Source organism: Sardina pilchardus, chromosome 10 (assembly GCF_963854185.1).
Source record: "Sardina pilchardus chromosome 10, fSarPil1.1, whole genome shotgun sequence".
NCBI lineage: Eukaryota > Metazoa > Chordata > Actinopteri > Clupeiformes > Clupeidae > Sardina > Sardina pilchardus.
The window spans coordinates 29,462,309-29,479,808 of record NC_085003.1 but is presented as its reverse complement, the minus strand read 5'-3'; the positions used below and the strand labels follow the sequence as shown (position 1 = coordinate 29,479,808).

General features: G+C 43.4%; 1 protein-coding gene across 1 annotated transcript in view; it reads right to left on the bottom strand.

The window, feature by feature from the left end:
• The window catches only part of plcg2 (phospholipase C, gamma 2), a 30,182-nt gene that overhangs the window by 6,846 nt on the left and 5,836 nt on the right, over nt 1–17,500 (bottom strand). The window contains exons 7-27 of the mRNA XM_062547560.1: nt 16,543–16,626; nt 16,321–16,364; nt 15,708–15,780; nt 15,089–15,190; nt 14,824–14,942; nt 14,474–14,559; nt 13,958–14,075; nt 12,647–12,815; nt 11,855–11,950; nt 11,250–11,342; nt 10,646–10,818; nt 9,092–9,292; nt 8,279–8,398; nt 7,658–7,838; nt 6,919–6,987; nt 6,303–6,412; nt 5,441–5,537; nt 4,918–4,984; nt 3,362–3,528; nt 2,781–2,883; nt 2,265–2,468 (exon numbers count right to left, since the gene is read on the bottom strand). Coding sequence (XP_062403544.1) covers nt 2,265–2,468; nt 2,781–2,883; nt 3,362–3,528; nt 4,918–4,984; nt 5,441–5,537; nt 6,303–6,412; nt 6,919–6,987; nt 7,658–7,838; nt 8,279–8,398; nt 9,092–9,292; nt 10,646–10,818; nt 11,250–11,342; nt 11,855–11,950; nt 12,647–12,815; nt 13,958–14,075; nt 14,474–14,559; nt 14,824–14,942; nt 15,089–15,190; nt 15,708–15,780; nt 16,321–16,364; nt 16,543–16,626 — 2,476 coding nt within the window. The remainder of the gene's footprint in view (nt 1–2,264; nt 2,469–2,780; nt 2,884–3,361; nt 3,529–4,917; nt 4,985–5,440; nt 5,538–6,302; nt 6,413–6,918; nt 6,988–7,657; nt 7,839–8,278; nt 8,399–9,091; nt 9,293–10,645; nt 10,819–11,249; nt 11,343–11,854; nt 11,951–12,646; nt 12,816–13,957; nt 14,076–14,473; nt 14,560–14,823; nt 14,943–15,088; nt 15,191–15,707; nt 15,781–16,320; nt 16,365–16,542; nt 16,627–17,500) is intronic.

Here is a 17,500-nt window from a genome sequence, read left to right as displayed (position 1 = left end):
TGGAGAAGATTGCGCATTTTGTAACATTGTAACAATGGATGGTCAGATATGCGATAGGGCAGTGAGGGTGATTCATTGTAACCATCGACTAGTAGGCCTAGCTCCGCGAAATAAGTTTCTCGGTATGCATGTTCATGTTGATTCAGAGATAGGCATAGACTACCGTAGGCTACTGTGCGTCAAGCTATGAGCATTTTATCATGTGGTGAATTAATGACTAACGTCAGTTTAACATGTCAGAACTTTTGATCGGCGTTTCAAGTGCATGCCGCGGCGTGGATAAACAAACTCGACTGAGTGAATCCCTTATATATACAAGGTATAGAGAGTCGAGCTGTGGCGCGACTGGTTGAGGCATCTGTACCGCACGCTGGCGACCGGAGTTCAAAACCCACTCTACGAACCTTTCCGGAACCCATTAAGACATTTATAAAAAAAATGAAAGATTTTCTCAGTTTTACGATTTTTTTTTTATCTTTGCGATGTCTGCTGAAAAGAAAAGTTAATATGTGAATTCGTGGTTCAGCGCACACACACACACATTTTTACATTTACATAATTGTCGAGAGAGAGGGGGAAGGGAGGCAGGCAGTCGTCCTCAATGCTGCATAGGTAGGCTATAATGTCTAGTGAACTGGTTAGACGAGTGTGGGGGAGGGGGAATGATCGCACAAGACAATTGCTCCTCATGAAATGGATAGTCTCACAGACGGCTGTCGATTTTTAAATGTAGCCTACTACATCACTTGCGAAATCGGACGTGGCACATAGCCTAATTATTAGGCTACTGGATTTAATATATAGCAAGTCCATAGACTTTGTTCATCCTATATTATACTGTATGCTTTTAAAATGAAATGTGCTGCGGGGAAGCATTGGGGAAGTCAGTGTAGGTTGTCCTGTAACAATTTGCCTCTTATTATAATCAAGAGTAGCCTATACTGCCACTACGCACATAATAGCCTATAAGGTTACGGGCGGATGCGAGCAACCCCATGCAAGAGAAGGCCTTAAGTTAACGGACAGAAGGCCTGTTTACATGTCAAACATGCATTAAATCTAAGAAACGAAAAACACAAATATCACACTGTATTGTGTCGTAAACAGTTAATGAGTTCGTGGCCACTAGTGCGCAACTGCATCGCGCAGTGAGCTGAAGGAGGACCGACACTTCATAACACAAAGCTTTGTAAAGCACTAACAACCACCCCTCAAAGTTCATTGTCCATAAGTCCAAACAATAAATATAAAAATCCGACAATCCAAAACGATAACGAGATCTCCCAGAAACGAAAAACAAGTTTGTTAACTTTGAAAAGAATTTGGTCAAGAATTCGGTCAATGTCCCATAACACTTGTACCTCAGAGGGTATACTGTGTAATTTGTGATTTCACTTTCAGAAATGCCACTAGCACCCTAAAACAATAAAAGTGACTTCAGTTTGACTAAAGAGCCAGACTTTCGACCACAATGACCTCATTAATGATACAATGAGCTGCATCAAATTGGTTTGTTGATGTCATCAAATTGGTTTATAATGTTTCAAATTCTAGAAATGTAAATACTGTAGGTTTTAAACAACATTCAACTGTATGCATGCATTCTATTCTTGAGTCACTAAATTGGATAAATAAGCTTTAAATGTTAGCTGTTCTCATGTTTGGACCACATTTCTATGCAGTTTCTCCAGACCTACTGTACGTAAGCGATAACGGCCGCCAAGGTGTCCCAATATACAGATTCAATGGACGAGGCAGAGGCAAAGAACTCCACCACGTGCAGCAGAGTTTTTTGTATATCGGGACACCTTAAAGGCCATTCTCCTGCTTCTCCCCCAGTTGACACTATTTACCGGTATAGGCAATGGTCATGCCTTTATAGCATGCAAAGGAAACAAGCGGTTCAGTTTAAAAAGAAGCCAATTTCACTTTGTTGGACAATTGTCTTTGGTACTGACAGTGATGTTTACAGCTTGTTTACAGTTTAAACCATTGTTGTGAAGCCTGCTTCCTAGTTCAACCATCATTTACTATGGTTGTTGTTGTCATTAAAAATGACATTGAAATACCATTCAAATGAGCATTGATATGGAACGGTGATTTAAAAAAAAAAAAAAAAAAAAACAGATCTACCTACATGCAGATGTTCCGTTACACAGGACTAATAGCCACCCTACCAGCCAATGAGAAAATAGCATTTCTTCTCTCGGGGTGATACGCTGTAATATCCCTTCCGCTCTATCCGAGACTATAAAGGTCCTCACCTGCTGTCTGGAAGTTGAGCGCCACCATGTGGCCTCCGCAGAGCCACAGCGGGTAGGGGTCATAGTTCGAGGAGTCCACGCGCTGACCTTTGGGGTAGATCCGACTCAGGGCCTTGCGGTTGTACTTGAGGAAGTCCTTGGACTTGCTCTTAGCTGGGGTCTTGTTCTCCACAAACGAGCGGATCTCTGTAAATGAGTACTTCACTGGAGAGGAGGAGGAGGAAGGCAGACATGTGTTACTGTGAGGATCGCAAGAGCAGTCACAGCCATAGTAAGATCTGAGGTAATGGCCAGTGCTCTGATGTTGCAGAGATCAACAGTGCCCAAGGAATCAACACAATTTCACAAGAAATGACTAGGCCTGAAGCCCATGACTTCTGAGAAGAATGCTTGCTTACTCGGGATGTAACGAAATACAGAAGAAGGGAACATGATTGCTATCAAGTAGTGTCTGTGTGTCTCTCTGTGTGTGTGTGTGCGTGTGTGTGTTAGTCTGAAGTGTGATCAGTTCCGTACCGAAACTGTCCTTGTCTTTGCTGCGTGGCTGACAGTAAACCACGAGGTCAGACATCTCAATGGCCACCACGTCTTTGGTCTCGTTCTCCTTCTGCTGCTTGATCTGTGGTCAGAAATTCACGTCATGTCAGTTCACAGAGAGAGAGAGAGAGAGAGAGTACATGTATGTGTGTGATTCTATCTATGTACATTTTTCTATGTATGTTTAAAGACGCCGTGTATATACATTGTGTATGTATGTATTTGTGTATGCATGTGTGTGTGTGTGTGTGTGTGTGTGTGTGTGTGTGTGTGTGTGTGTGTGTGTGTGTGTGTTAGTGTGTGTGTGTGCGTGTGTGCGTGTGTGTGTCTGTGTGTGTGTGTCTGTCTGTCTGTCTGTGTGTGTGTGTGTGTGTGCGTGCGTGCGTGCGTGCGTGCGTGCGTGCGTGCGTGCGTGCGTGCGTGCGTGCGTGCGTGCGTGCATGCGTGTGTGTGTGCGTGTGCGTGTGCGTGTGCGTGTGCGTGTGCCTCTGTCTGTGTGTGTGTGTGTGTGTGTGTGTGTGTGTGTCTGTGTGTGATAGGTGATAGTGTTGGGGATTTACCTCGTAATCTTTGTTGATCTTGTGCTGGGTGATGTGCCACGCCACTTGATACCACTCATACAGCTCCTCCACCGTCTCCGTGGCAAAGTCAAACTGCTGAGAGCCCTCCTGCTCGTCACTGGGCATCAGACTCAACACGTGGTTCATCCCATTCTTAGAGGACCTCACTACGAGGGGGGGGGGGCAGAGAACACAGGGGTCAAAATGAGATGAGAGAGGGATAGAAAATGGATAAATGAAAAATGAAAAATGAAAAAAAGAAAAATGAAAGCAAGTGCAAGAGGGGTGACGGGGAGGAGTATAAATGGAATGGACAGATAGGAGAGAAAGAGAGAAAGAGAGAGAGAGGAATAAAGAGAGAAGGGTGATGAAAGATAGAGGGAGAGTAACAGAAGGACAGGGAGGTAGACATGGGTAGAGAGAGAAAGAGAGAGAGAGAGAGAGAGAGAGAGAGGAAGAAAGGGTGGAAAGAGGGAAAGGGAGAGAGTTGGTAATGCACCAGTGCTCTGGTGTTTTCATCTGCAAATGTAAATAGCATGCGGAGTGTTTGGAATAGACTGTAGAGAGGGTAAATTGACCAGGGACCCAGCTCTCCTACACAAACAGATAGATGCCCTCGCATAAACACCAGACCCTTGCACTAAGTGTGTACGGCACATTATTTGGGTCTGCAGATGTGTGTGCTTGGACGGCATGTCTGGTGTGAGCTGCAGAGAGGAGGGATGAAAGAGCATGCTGTGTGTGTGAGCATATAAGCATAAGGTTCAGGGGTACTGGTGGTCTGTGTATGTGTGTGTGTGTGCGTGTGTGTGTGTGTGTGTATTTGAGGGTGGGGTGTTTGGGGTTAAACCTGTTACATGTGTGTGAGAGGGATCGTTGAACTCCTTTAATCATTAGATTATTCAGATAATTTGATTTCCTAAATTGAATCAAATGAAGTACTGTATATAAAATGTTTGTATGCGGGCCACAACTTCAAACTGTTTTAAAGTCTATTCATAGACTTTACGTTTGAGGTGAACAAACGATGGGACTGAAAAGATAGACTACCCGTAATTTCCCGACTATTAGCCGCGGCTTATACATTGATTTTGCTAAATTTCTTCAGCTATGAGGTTAATACAGGGGGGCAGTTAATATGGTGTTAATATGGTTTTGTTTCTTTTAACTTGCATAAAACACTGTCCTGCGGCTTATACACAATGCAGCTTATATGCGGGAAATTACTGTAGAAAGAACTTGCTAGATACTGCTCTGTGTCTGCTGTCACTGGCCACATGTGCATATGGAGAAGGCCATCTCTCTTTACCCATTATACTGTACAGAACACACTTTTGTCTTTTGGACAATGTAGTGTCAGTAGTGTCAGTCTTGAGCAGCCTCACTGGCTCATAGCTAGATCATGCAACAGTTCACTATGATCCAACTGTGTTGATCCAGATACGTACAATGATAAAATGTTGAAAATAAAGTGATGAAGAGTATGAGTGTCCTGTGACCGAGACAACGAGAAAGCATACTGCAGCACATGTTAAAAGACAAAGAGAGATACCCACAGACACTGCACTTAGAGAGGTCTATCAGACCCATGCACAAGTCGCCCAACGGATTATCCTCCATTGCCTGTTAAACACACACACACACACACACACACACAGAGAGAGAGCGAGAGAGAGAGATAGAGAGAGAGAGAAAGAGAGAGAGACAGAGATATAAGTCAACACAACTAGCACCAAAAGGTCTATAGAAACATTTCAGGGGACTTTCCTGTAAATATCACATCCTAGATAACTATATATGAAGGTTATTTTAAGCATCCAGGTAGTGGTTCTTTTAAAAAGTTTCATTTTAACACTGGGCTAAAAGTGGTCATAAAATCATGTGATTTCTTTTGTGTGTTTAACTGATGATGGTCTTTGGATGAACGCTGACATGTTTTGTACATTTTATTCCTTTCAGTCCAGTGTTAAAAGTAAAATCGCAGGGAGACCTTCGAGAACATACAGTTATATGCAGATAAACGTATACTGAAGGTATAAAAATGTACAAAAACATTTGAAGATAGCTGAAGTATCTTACTGGGTCTCGGAATTCAGGCTTGGCATTACTTGACAACTCCTCCACGTAGTTAGCTGGGAAGAAAAGCTGGATCTTCCCCCCGTAGTCTCCTTTCCACCTGTAACACACAAGTCAGTTGAGCAGTCTAGGATGTACACTGTAGTTCCAGTCTTTTTCATGGTTGGCTAAGGCATGTTCAAAACCATTGTAAAACACTACAAACGTACACCTGCGACCACATTCCAGTGATGCTATTGCGCCAAACATAAATCAACTGCACCAGCTTTTTGTTACCTGATGGAAGAATGGCGATTGGCATCGATAAGTTACAGCATTTTAGTTTCTGTCTTTTTAAAGGTACTGTCAGCGATTTTACACGATTTAAAGCAAAGACATTTCTTGTCACATTCAGTAATCATCTCCTCATGAACACTAACTGCCCATTCAGTGAGTACACTGGAAAAAAAAATACCGTCTCTGTAGGCAGACTAGGCTTTGAAAACTGGAAACAAAGTGGGGGCAGATGTCCCCATAACAAAAACTATACTTTCTATCTAATTTCTGGATAGGAACACACTGAAGGTGGGGGTGAGCTACCTCTCCTGCCTGTTTTGTTTGGTCCTTTGGTTCAAATACAATGTTTGTTGTTTTGGACAAAAGCGTCCATTAATGAATTTAAATATAAACATAAACACAATCTTCTTTGCTACATGTAGGTACCATTTAGTGACCATTTTAGAAAAGCAACATTCTAAAATCACTCTCATGGCCTTGTGGGGAGTGAGACCTGAAGACTCCATCTTTCTCTGAATAAAAAGGTTTTCTTTATTTTGTAAGAGAGACGGCACTCAATTATTTCACACCCAAACTGAGTCATGCTTACCATCCTTGGGGATCTTTGGTCACATTGTGGATGAGAGCTCCTTTGCAGAAGGTGAGTTCATCCGCCCGGGTGGCTCGATAATCATACAGCGCTTTCACCATGCTCTGGGGCTGAGGAAGAATACCAGTCATTATCATCATCTTCATCATCATCATCATTATCCATCTATCCATCATCATCTATTATCCTGATCATCATCATCATTATCATCATCCATCCATCCATCATCGTCTTCATAATCATCTTCATCATCATCATCATCATCATCATCATCAATCATCCTGGTCATCATCATCATCATCCTCATCAATGCATCATCATCAACGCATCATTATCCATCCATCCATCATCAATAACTCACTTTCCTTACACACGTATATCTCCAGATATCATCAAGGATGTTATTATTGTTATACTTTACTTGGATGGTCCAACTGCTAACACATAATCGACAAATTCCTGATTAAGGTTTGGGTTAGGGGTTGGGTTTGGTTAAGGTGATGTTAAGCACATTAGCTACCTTTCTGCACCTGCTCTATAGGTGGCCATCTTTACAGTAGGTACAGTAGAGAGAAATAGCTTTCTCCTTTATTCAGGAGATATACCCGAGGCTTACCATGGCAGACTCAATCTCATTCGGCTCCACGTACATCTTCATATCATAGATGGAACCACAGTCCCGCTCCTACATGTGAGAAAAAGGCTCAGTTATGCTTGTCAAGAGTCATAGTTTATAAAGTGTTCTAAAACTGATTGTTCAGGTCTTTGATTGTGATTGGCAGAATCACATTCGATGACATTGTACGATGAATTCTCACCTTGACCTACCACAACTACAAAACAACTACAGTTGCTGTGTCTCAACGTTGCTTGGCAACTATTCTGATTGTCTATAAATAAATCACTACATTTCACATTGCTGTGGCTTTATTTTATTAAATCTGTCCACTCCATATATATGTAGTAACCGCTTTAGAAAGCAATAAGCCACTTGAGTCCATAGGTTACACTGATTATACAACAGCTAAGAGGGGTTTAAGGCACTCCGCTAGTGTGTTGTGGCTAACAACACCCCTTAGTTGTTGTATAATCAGCATAACCCACATCTCCTCAGGGCTTATTGCTAAAATAAAGTTTTACATCTACGGTATTTAATACCCCTTTATTGTATCATGCTTCCATCTCCTGTCTCTATTTTCATATTTCTCTCTTTCTCACTTTCACACTCTGCCACTTCCGTGCTCACACTTCTCTCTCTCTCTCTCTCTCTCTCTCTCTCTCTCTTTCACCACCTCACTCTCTCATTTCTTTCTCCTTTGCTTGCACATGTTGTGTCATATCGGTTCATCCATCACCTTGCTGAATCTCTCCACCAGCTCTCGGGTCACTGGGTAGCGCAGCTTGATCTTGCGGTACAGCGGATACTTCCGGAAGTAGTTCACCAGCTCCACCAAGCTCTCAAACTCAGAGGAGGAACCCAGTACGTACATGGTGCCCTCCTTCTGGATACGGCAGTGTTTCACCTTACCATCTCCCCTAATGACACAAACACACACACACACACACACTTTGTCACATTACATTATTCAGTTTTTTTTTTAGACATTTATTTTTTATTTCAGTAGGGTTGTCTCAATTCAGGCCCAGTGCCTGAAAACCGTGTCTATAAACCTGTCCTACCTACTGTCTTTAAGAATATGTATCTTTTTTAGTGACAGGACAGTGGAGAGAGACAGGAAGTGAATGGGAGCGAGAGCAGGGGAGGGATCCGGAAAGGACCACGGAGCGGGAATCGAACCCAGGTGTGCCGGACGCCTGGCGTACAGTGCAGCCAGTTGGGCCACAGCTGGGGCCAACATGGGGCGAGTGTCGCTAGTGAGAATTGTGAGCAGCACGGCAGGGATAAGCGAGATGTACCTGTCTATCGTTGGTGACCTGTGAGATGCGCACCTGTGTACCAGCAAGACGTACAGTACCTGAAAGTGATAGCGTAGGAGTCGGGCTCTTCTCTCTCGCGGATGAGGAAGGCTCCATCGCGTGGGATCCTCATCAGGTACTCCTCGGCCTCTCCCCGGCTCAGGTTGCCGTAGAACCACCTGGAACGCACAAGCAGCCAGTGCTGTGAGGTGCACAATATACAACACAGGTGAGGAGCACACAATCTCACCTACAGCACAGGAGGTGCCTGGCTGAGGACACTCACACCTGTGAAGGCTCAGTATCAGTTGCTAGTTTACCGCTTACATTCCACACACACCCATACACACACACACACACACACACACACACACACACACACACACACACACACACACACACGCACACGCACACGCACACGCACACGCACACGCACACGCACACGCATACAAACACAAACACAAACACAAGATGCATACAGTATACGATGTAAATGTTAGTACATCCCTGGGTTTTAAATTCAGTTTCAAGACTTCAGGTAAAATGGCCTGAATACGGTACATGTGTAAGTGTGTGTATGTGCATTTACATGTTTTTTCATCGGGGTTTGTTTGTCTGTCTGTCTGTCTGTCTGTCTGTCTGTCTGTCTGTCTGTCTGTTTGTTTGTTTGTTTGTTTGTTTGACCATTTGTTTGTTCGCAAGATAAAAAGTTATGGATGGATTTCGGTGAAATTTTCTGGGAAGGTCTGAAATGACCCAAGGAAGAAACGATTCTGTATCACTGTCTGGATCCAGGAGGCAGTTTTGTTTACGCTTGGCGGAGGTTTGCACACTGAGTGCTTTTCTAGTTTGTGTAAATAAACGCATCTCACCCCTGCTGCAGGTGCTGGTTGGGCCGTGGGACGGCATCGGTGAGGCGCAGGTTGAAGTCCTGGCATCGGAGCGGGCTGTCCCTGTAGTGCAGGATGAGTGCGTACACACTGGGAAAGTGCAGGTTGTCCGTGAGGTAGTAGTACATGTGACCGTCCTGAGAGCCCGAGCGGATCCGACAGTGCTGCACTCTCCCACCTCGCCTGCAGGGGGCGACAAACACACAAGGTGGAAGCCTCAACTGCAACATGCTCAAAGAACACAGTGGGGGGATAGTTTGACATCCTATTCTGTGAGCAGAGCGAAGTTCGACTTACAAAATGAGCAGAGTCAGAGCAAAGTTATGGTTATGGTTATGGTTATGGTTATGGTTGCTTAGCAGACGCCTTTGTCCAAGGCGACATACAAACAAAAACAATACAATAATTAAACTTAGCGGTTGATCAGACTAGTGTCGACTAAAGAGAAGGGAATTAAGTTAATTGATAAAAGACAGATAGATAGAATTTAACACTGGTTGAATGGGACTGGTTTATTCAATTTCACTGCACCGAAGAAAACCGCCCATTTCAGAGTCCATGTCTTGACGCAGCTTCCGGCTACCTATATCACCACTGACCTCAGGCTCAGTTGAAGCTACCAGTTTCAGTTTTTCTCTGTTGCTTTGTCGCATTTCTCAGATGAGAATGGTAATTCTCAAAACCATTTGTTCAAACTCCACATCGTCTCAGCAGTTTCTTCCCATCAGAACGCTTGATTGATTCCCTGCAGTATAGTCCTACTCAATATAACAAATTGTCCTTATTTCATCTCTTGTGGCATTACATGCAGATGTGTTGAACTAGCTGTGATGACTAGTTGTCAAAGTCTGTCTAGCATACGTATATAAATACAGTATGTGACCTGACAGACAGGAACGTCAGAATGTATAAAAAAAAACAGCAGTGCACAGCTCTGACCAAGGGGTGTTTTTACTGTATATGATATTGGTCATTTTTCATTTGCACAATGCTGTATGCCTTTGTTTTCTTTATACTGTCACGTTATCTCTTAGAAGTAAACAGTGGCATCATGATTTCAATAGCATGCATCAATATTTGCTTTTGAGGCATAAACTAAGCATTTTGAGTGAGACACACACTTTCGCAGATTATCCACTATGCGGTGAGAAATGCACTAACTGCATGTTCAGCAACGCAACCCAACCACCAACCAACCCAACCAACCAACCGACACAGAAAAACCATAAATAAGGACATCCAAGAAAAGGACTCATCGTGTGGCAGCATGAGAGCTAGTATCAGAAAGAGAGGGTGAAGTCGGTGAGGAAGGTATATCGCTCTCTCGCACCAGAATAGAATAGAATATATACTTTTTTGATCACGTGAGGGAAATTCGTTTCTCTGCATTTAACCCAATTTAACCGAATTAGTGAACACATACAGCACACACACAGTGAGGTGAATCACACACTAACCAAAGCGACACAGAAAAACCGTAAACAAGGACATTCAAGAAAAGGACTCATTGTGTGGCAGGCATGAGAGCTATAGTACCAGAAAGAGAGGGTGAAGTCGGTGAGGAAGGTATCGCTCTCTCGCACCAGGAAGGTCCCGTCCTTCCCGCCGGTGTCCGCACAGAACTCCTGCAAGAGCCGTTCAGCTGTCTGCCGACCCTCGGACATGCGTCCGTGGAACCAGGGCTCAGTGATGTGCTGGTCCGCATATGCCTGATGGCAAAAGAGAGAGAGCGAGAGTTTTAACACCTGCTTAGGAATGGTGTCTGTGTCTGTATAAGAGACAGTGGGATCGAGAGAGACTAATACAAATGCAAAATGTGGGAGGAAACATTTTACAGTATGCTTACTAAGGAAGTTTATACTGAACAATTGAAGTACAAACTACTGTAGAAGGACACTAAAAGACACAAGGTCATGTTAGTAAAAGTGAAACTGGATTCATCAATGTGTTCAGTATCAAATGTGCTTGTATTTGTTCCAGAAATAGTCTCGTTGTGCCAAATGCTTCATGACTATCTGGGATACTGGGATACCCTACTGGGATGGCGATGTTTGCAATCAGACAGACAGACTAAAACCGCACTAAAAAACAATCTCCTTGAAGAGGAAAATGAAGTAGTCCAGAAAGGGGGAACTGTCACCTGACCAACTGTCCCCAACTCCTCGTCTTCCTCGTTGTCTTCGGCGTAATAGAGCTTGTCATCTGAGATAACACAGAAGTGGCGATTCCATTTCTGAGAAGAACAAAAAGACAAACGAACGCTTGTAACCAGCTAGGCAAAGCAAACAAAAATGTATTTTACAGTGTCAACAAGCTGATGGCAATGTAGCATAATTTCACAATAATGAATGCTCTTGGACATACAGTAGCACACAGGACATTCTTAGGATAGCATTCACAACACAGCTGTAACTCCTTAACAAAGCATAGCATCACTAGGCATGTACAGTACCATTACAACATTGCATTCGCTGGCACCCCCAAAACTCATAACGCTTATTATGCACTTGCTACAGTAATTTCCTGTGTATTAGCCACATTGTGTGTAAGCCACAGGACAGTGTTTAATGCAAGTTAAAAGAACACAAAACCATACTAATGCCTTACAATGTATTAACCTCATAGTTGGAGTTTTTTCTCAATCAATGTAGCCTATAAGCCACGTCTATGTGGCAATAATTGGTTGGGACATGATGGTATTCTAGAAAAAGGGGGGTACAGGAGAAGGCAGCATGGCTGCGCTACCTGATCTACAGGGTCCCAGATGAGGAGGTCTCCCTGCTTCTCTCCTTTCCGAGTGTCCTTCCTCCCCAGGGTGCCGTCCATGCTCAGCTTCTTGTGCTGTGCAGAACAGACAGGGAGAGTGAGCAAACCAAATGAAAAATAATGTGTGTGTAGGTACTGGTGTGTGTGTGTGTGTGTGTGTGTGTGTGTGTGTGTGTGTGTGTGTGTGTGTGTGTGTGTGTGTGTGTGTGTGTGTGTGTGTGTGTGTGGTGTGTGTGTGTGTGTGTGTGTGTGTGTGTGTGTGTGTGGGGGGGATCGGGATATGATCCAGGTCTTGAACACGGGTCCCCGTGGGTACTTAGACCTGAATATGGTATGGGTGCTGCTGTAGTGAGCTGCTTGTGCATGGATCCTCTACTACCTCACAGGAGCGGAGTGCAAACTCCAGAAGTACTCAGGATTGACAGGGTGAGGAAGATCAACGAGAGAGGTGGGGGGGGGAGAGACCCAAATCAATAAATAGAGGAAATGGGGGAGAGAGAAAATAGATACAGAAAAAGAGGGAGAGATAGATTTGTAGAGAAAGAGACAGACAAAGTGAAAACCATAGAGTGAGAGAGAGAGGAGAGAAAAGAAAGGAAGATGAAGACTCAAATAAAAAAAATAAAGGTAATGAGGGAGAGAGAAACGAGATACAGAAAAAGAGAGATAGATTTGTAGAGAAAGAGAGGGAGAGAGAGAAAGACAAAGTGAAAAAGGGAGAGAGAGAGAGAGAGAGAGGGGGGGGGGGGGGAGAAACAAGCTGGCCCCCACCTTGAGGATGATCTTCCCCTTCAGCTGTGTTGGAGAGGGCAGCTGCTCTGCGTACTCCTCCACTGGCTCCACCAGTAACTTGTCCCCAAACTCCCGCTTAAAGATGGCCGCCATCTGCTTCTGCTGCACCAAACAGCAGTGCTCCTCGATGGACAGGATCAAGGGGTACCTGCTCAGCCATGGATAGATAGATAGATAGATAGATAGATAGATAGATAGTTAGATAGATAGATAGATACAGTAGATTCTTTAATGCCTCCAGAGGGTTAATCATTTTCACACATCACTACAGGACATGTAGCAAAAGAAGGGGAGGACAACACCACATCTAACATGGCAGAAGGTCAGGTCAGCACCACATCTAACATGGCAGCAAACAGTACATTCCTCTCCCCGGACAAGCACATCAGATCAGATCAGATCAGATCAGATCAGATCAGATACAGAACATACAGGTTTCCACAAAGACAACACCACACGGGACAAAACAAGCAAGATACACAAGCCACAGTGCCCAATTTAGCAGCTAGGACACACACACACACACACACACACACACACACACACACACACACACACACACACACACACACACAGACGCAACATGCTTGTCTCTACTGAACTGTACTGAGACCTGAGGCAAATCCTATTTGGCCTGTGGCAACTCAGACCAAATTCTTCAGTGACTACTCTAAGATGTTTGCAGTCATGTGACGAGTCAAAGTGACACCTAACACTCCCACAACAACATTACACTAGACACAGGCCTACTGACCCACTGATAACAGTCAGTCAACACTCATGCAACACCCTCCCCCACCCATTTCTGCCACAAATCGGGTTGAGCAAGATGTCTACGTACATCGCAATCCTAACAGGGAGGCTACACCGGACGCATAACTGCAGCGTTACGAGCACAATGCACCTGCCGCAACAATTAGCTTCCACTGCAATCAGCAGAACTGGCTACACCAGACACACACACACACAACCACATGTAAGCACTCACGTATATACACACACACACACACACATTACACACACATACACACACACACACACATACACACACGCACACACATGAATCACACTCACAGATGCTTTGCCCCCCCCCCCCCCCCCCGCGTCCACACACACACACACACACACATCATACACTCAACTGTACAAACCTTATACATACACACACACACACACCTTCACATTTGCAGACACTTTACAAATAAATACATACATAGAACTCCACCCTATCCTAGCCCACCTGCACACAGTACAGGGTCACTTTCGGAATCTACGGAGGCTCTGACTCACTCTGAGGTCACAAAGGCATGCTCGTTGATGGCCTTGACCACATCCTCAAACTTGATTTTGGACGTTCTTGTCCAGCCATGATATATGATGGGGTAGTCTGGACCATCCCAGCAGTCCACTGTGAATAAACAAACAAATGAATAAATAAACAAATAAAACATCCAGCAATTTTTTTTAAAAACACTCCATGGCCACACAACCTAGAACAGTCACGTGACAAATGTATATGAAAATCACTAGAACCTTGCAAGAACACATGCTAAGAATGCTCTAGACAAGGCATGTTAAAGTATCTAAATAAAATAAAATAATACTAAAAAGAAGAATTATGATTAAAACAGGAGTGTCGCCTTGTTAAAGGCAAATTTATCAGGTTTTTACAAACACATAATTTTTGGTTTTGGGGAGAGTATCTTTGGCCCCAGATGTGTGTGAGATGTGAGATGTGAGATGAGAGGCAGCGGTGATGGGGAGGCTACTGTATGTGGAAGGGACCGTGAGGAGAGGGCCACTCACACTCTATGCAGCGGCAGCCCAGCCGAAGACAGCGCACATAGGCTTCTGTGGACGACTCACTGCGCAGCTGGTCGCCAGTCAGGTACCTGCAATACCATACAAACACACATATTCAAAAATAGACCACAGACAAACATACAACACAGACACACACACACAGACACACACACACACACACACACACACACACACAAACACACCATACAAACACACATATTCAAAAAAATACCACAGACAAACATACAACACACACACTCACACACACCACAATCGAAAATGTAAGGGCTGTTTGTTTGTACAGCTCCTCTGCCTTTGCATATGGGGTGAGGGATGATCAGGGGTGTACTCACGTGTTGTGGGAGGAGTTGATCCAGTAGTGAGATAACGGGTTGTTCATATTCAGGTTGTTCACTTCAGAGTACTTCTCATCCCAGATGGAGTTCTCTTTGGAGAAGAGGAAATTAAGGAACTAAGAAAGAAAGAAAGAAAGAAAGAAAGAGAGAAGAGAGAAAGAAGAGAAAAGAGAAGACAGAATGAAAGCAGAAACATGTAAGTGTGCACATACTGCCTGGCAAACAAAACAAATATCATGCAAGATCTTGTGGTGGTGCATACCTCACCAACTGTAAACTCTGGGTCATCGGTTTTCCTCATGGTGTCATCGATAAAGGTGGTCATCAGTTCCCTAACCTGATTTAAGTTGTACGCCCAGGTCTCCTGTAAAAAGAGAGAGAGAGAGAGAGAGAGAGAGAGAGAGAGAGAGAGAGGAGTTTGTGTACATATGGAAAACAGAAAGAGAGAGATAGAGGGAGAGAAGTACTGAGACTGATCTGCATGGCATGCAAAGTGTCTGCTAGATTCAAGTCAAGTTTATTTATATAGCATGATAACAAATAAATCTCACGCCTCTTTATAGAGCCCATCCTGAACCTGAACTTGAACACTATAAGACACACAATATCATTGAGACGAGACCTATTAAATGTACATTAAAATTCTTTAGAACATATATATCGACCCATTCTTTTGTGGATCAAGCATTATTGTGTTATTGTGTTAAATGACTTTGAGCTGCATTCACTTTGAGCTGCATTCTGTGCATAAAAGGTGCTATACAAATAAAGCTTATTATTATCATGATTATTTTTATTATTATTATTATTATTATTATTATTATTATTATTATTAGTATTATTCGCAGGACCGGAGAATTGAGGACTGAGGCTGTTCTAACCTTCTGCTGGAGCTGCAGGAAGCGCTGGAAGTCATAAAGCAGGACAGCTGAGGCGTCTGGACGATCCGTGTTCCTACAAACACACCACACGCACAACACGTCAATCGAATAACATAACACACACCACATCTCTTTACCGAACAACTCCTCTACCCCCTCAGCCAGTGCCACAATGCACTGCATCACAAACACACAAAAAAAAAGCCCTCTGTCCATCAATTGCGTTTTTCACTCTCAGTGCTTGTTGAGTGGTTACGAGGTTTCCCCCTCTTCAGATTTTGATTGGTCGTCGAGAGAGAAGTGACATTGACAGGCCAGCACTGTTCTAAAAGTTGAACAGAACTTTCAGCGCTCTGAGCGCTGCGGCAATAACCGGTCAGTACCAAGGGCCCTGTGAACGCTGAACTTCGTAGAATTTGAACTGAAAATTGTGATCAAAAACTGTGATTGGTGGACACAGGCCCTAATGCTGCAGCTGAAAAAAACAACACATGCAAACACATTACATCTGATCTTGCAGTACAAGCTCCAGTACATGGCATAGCTTCAAAATACTGTATGTTCTGCATACCCAAGGTGACAATGAATACGAGCAGAAGAGAGGAAATCTCACCCCATTATAAACGCACAAGACTCCTTTTTAAACTCATCCAGAATCTGAGGAAAATCACAGGAGGACTCAAATTAGTCCAGCAAAGCACTTTCATTAATGTACAGGTATAAACACACACACACACACACACACACACACACACACACACACGCAGCGCAGACATTGTAAATGAAGCACATAATCAATGTGTAGTATAAGATGAGCATTTTTGTCCATACTTACAGTCTTCTGATTTTCAAACATTAAATAATTGTAGAATTTATGAAACTGCTCAAAGTCCAACACATCTTTCTTTGCTCCAACCTCCTAAAAGACAACACAAATGATGCCGATGGTTCAGTCTCCTAAGCTCATAACGAGATTGAGTTCATAATGTTTGACAATGCATGATCACAAATCAAGGTTGGAAACAAGTGAAAGCTCACAATGCTTACAAATGTTCTCAACAAGTGGTTACATGAATGCTTGTCCTGTGCATTTCCCCAACAACCACATAGCATGACTACATGTAGCCTACTGCTCTGAAGTAGTAGCCTACTAAACGGTTGCTATTGTGCCTAGCAGTGGCTAAATGTTCCCCCATGTGTTTACACCACGTGCTATATCAGGTACTGTAACATCGAAGCTGCCTGCTGAACCCTATGATCTAGGGATGAACAGAGTGTATGATTCTCTTAGTCATCTATGGTTACTTCAGAACATGAGCTGCAAACGTATGAACATTCTCATGCAGTAAGTTATGGTGCTTTCAGGGAACATTCCAAAAATGTACAGTAACATGATTCGTAAGAGGGATTTCACAAACTTCTTAGGATTCAAATGTTTTTGGGAAACTAATGTTTTTAGCAAAAGTCTGCCAGATTCTGATGCAAGTTGTACCGATGTAGCAAGCCTGTACCCAGAACATGGGTTGAGTACATGTGATATATAGTATTGCAATATTGTAAGCAAGGTAAAATATAGCCAGTTTTAATCTAGGCTACTTTTTTTTGAAAATGTATATAGTAAACAGAACTCACCACCATTATGCATAATAAAATCTCACTACAAAAGAAAGTATAACTTTTGAAGCAATGACAACAGAAGAATCTGCAATTGTATTTATCACAGATTGTAACACCCACCATTACAGCGCTATCACAAAACATCACAATTCTCGTGTGTATCAACATTTTCTAAC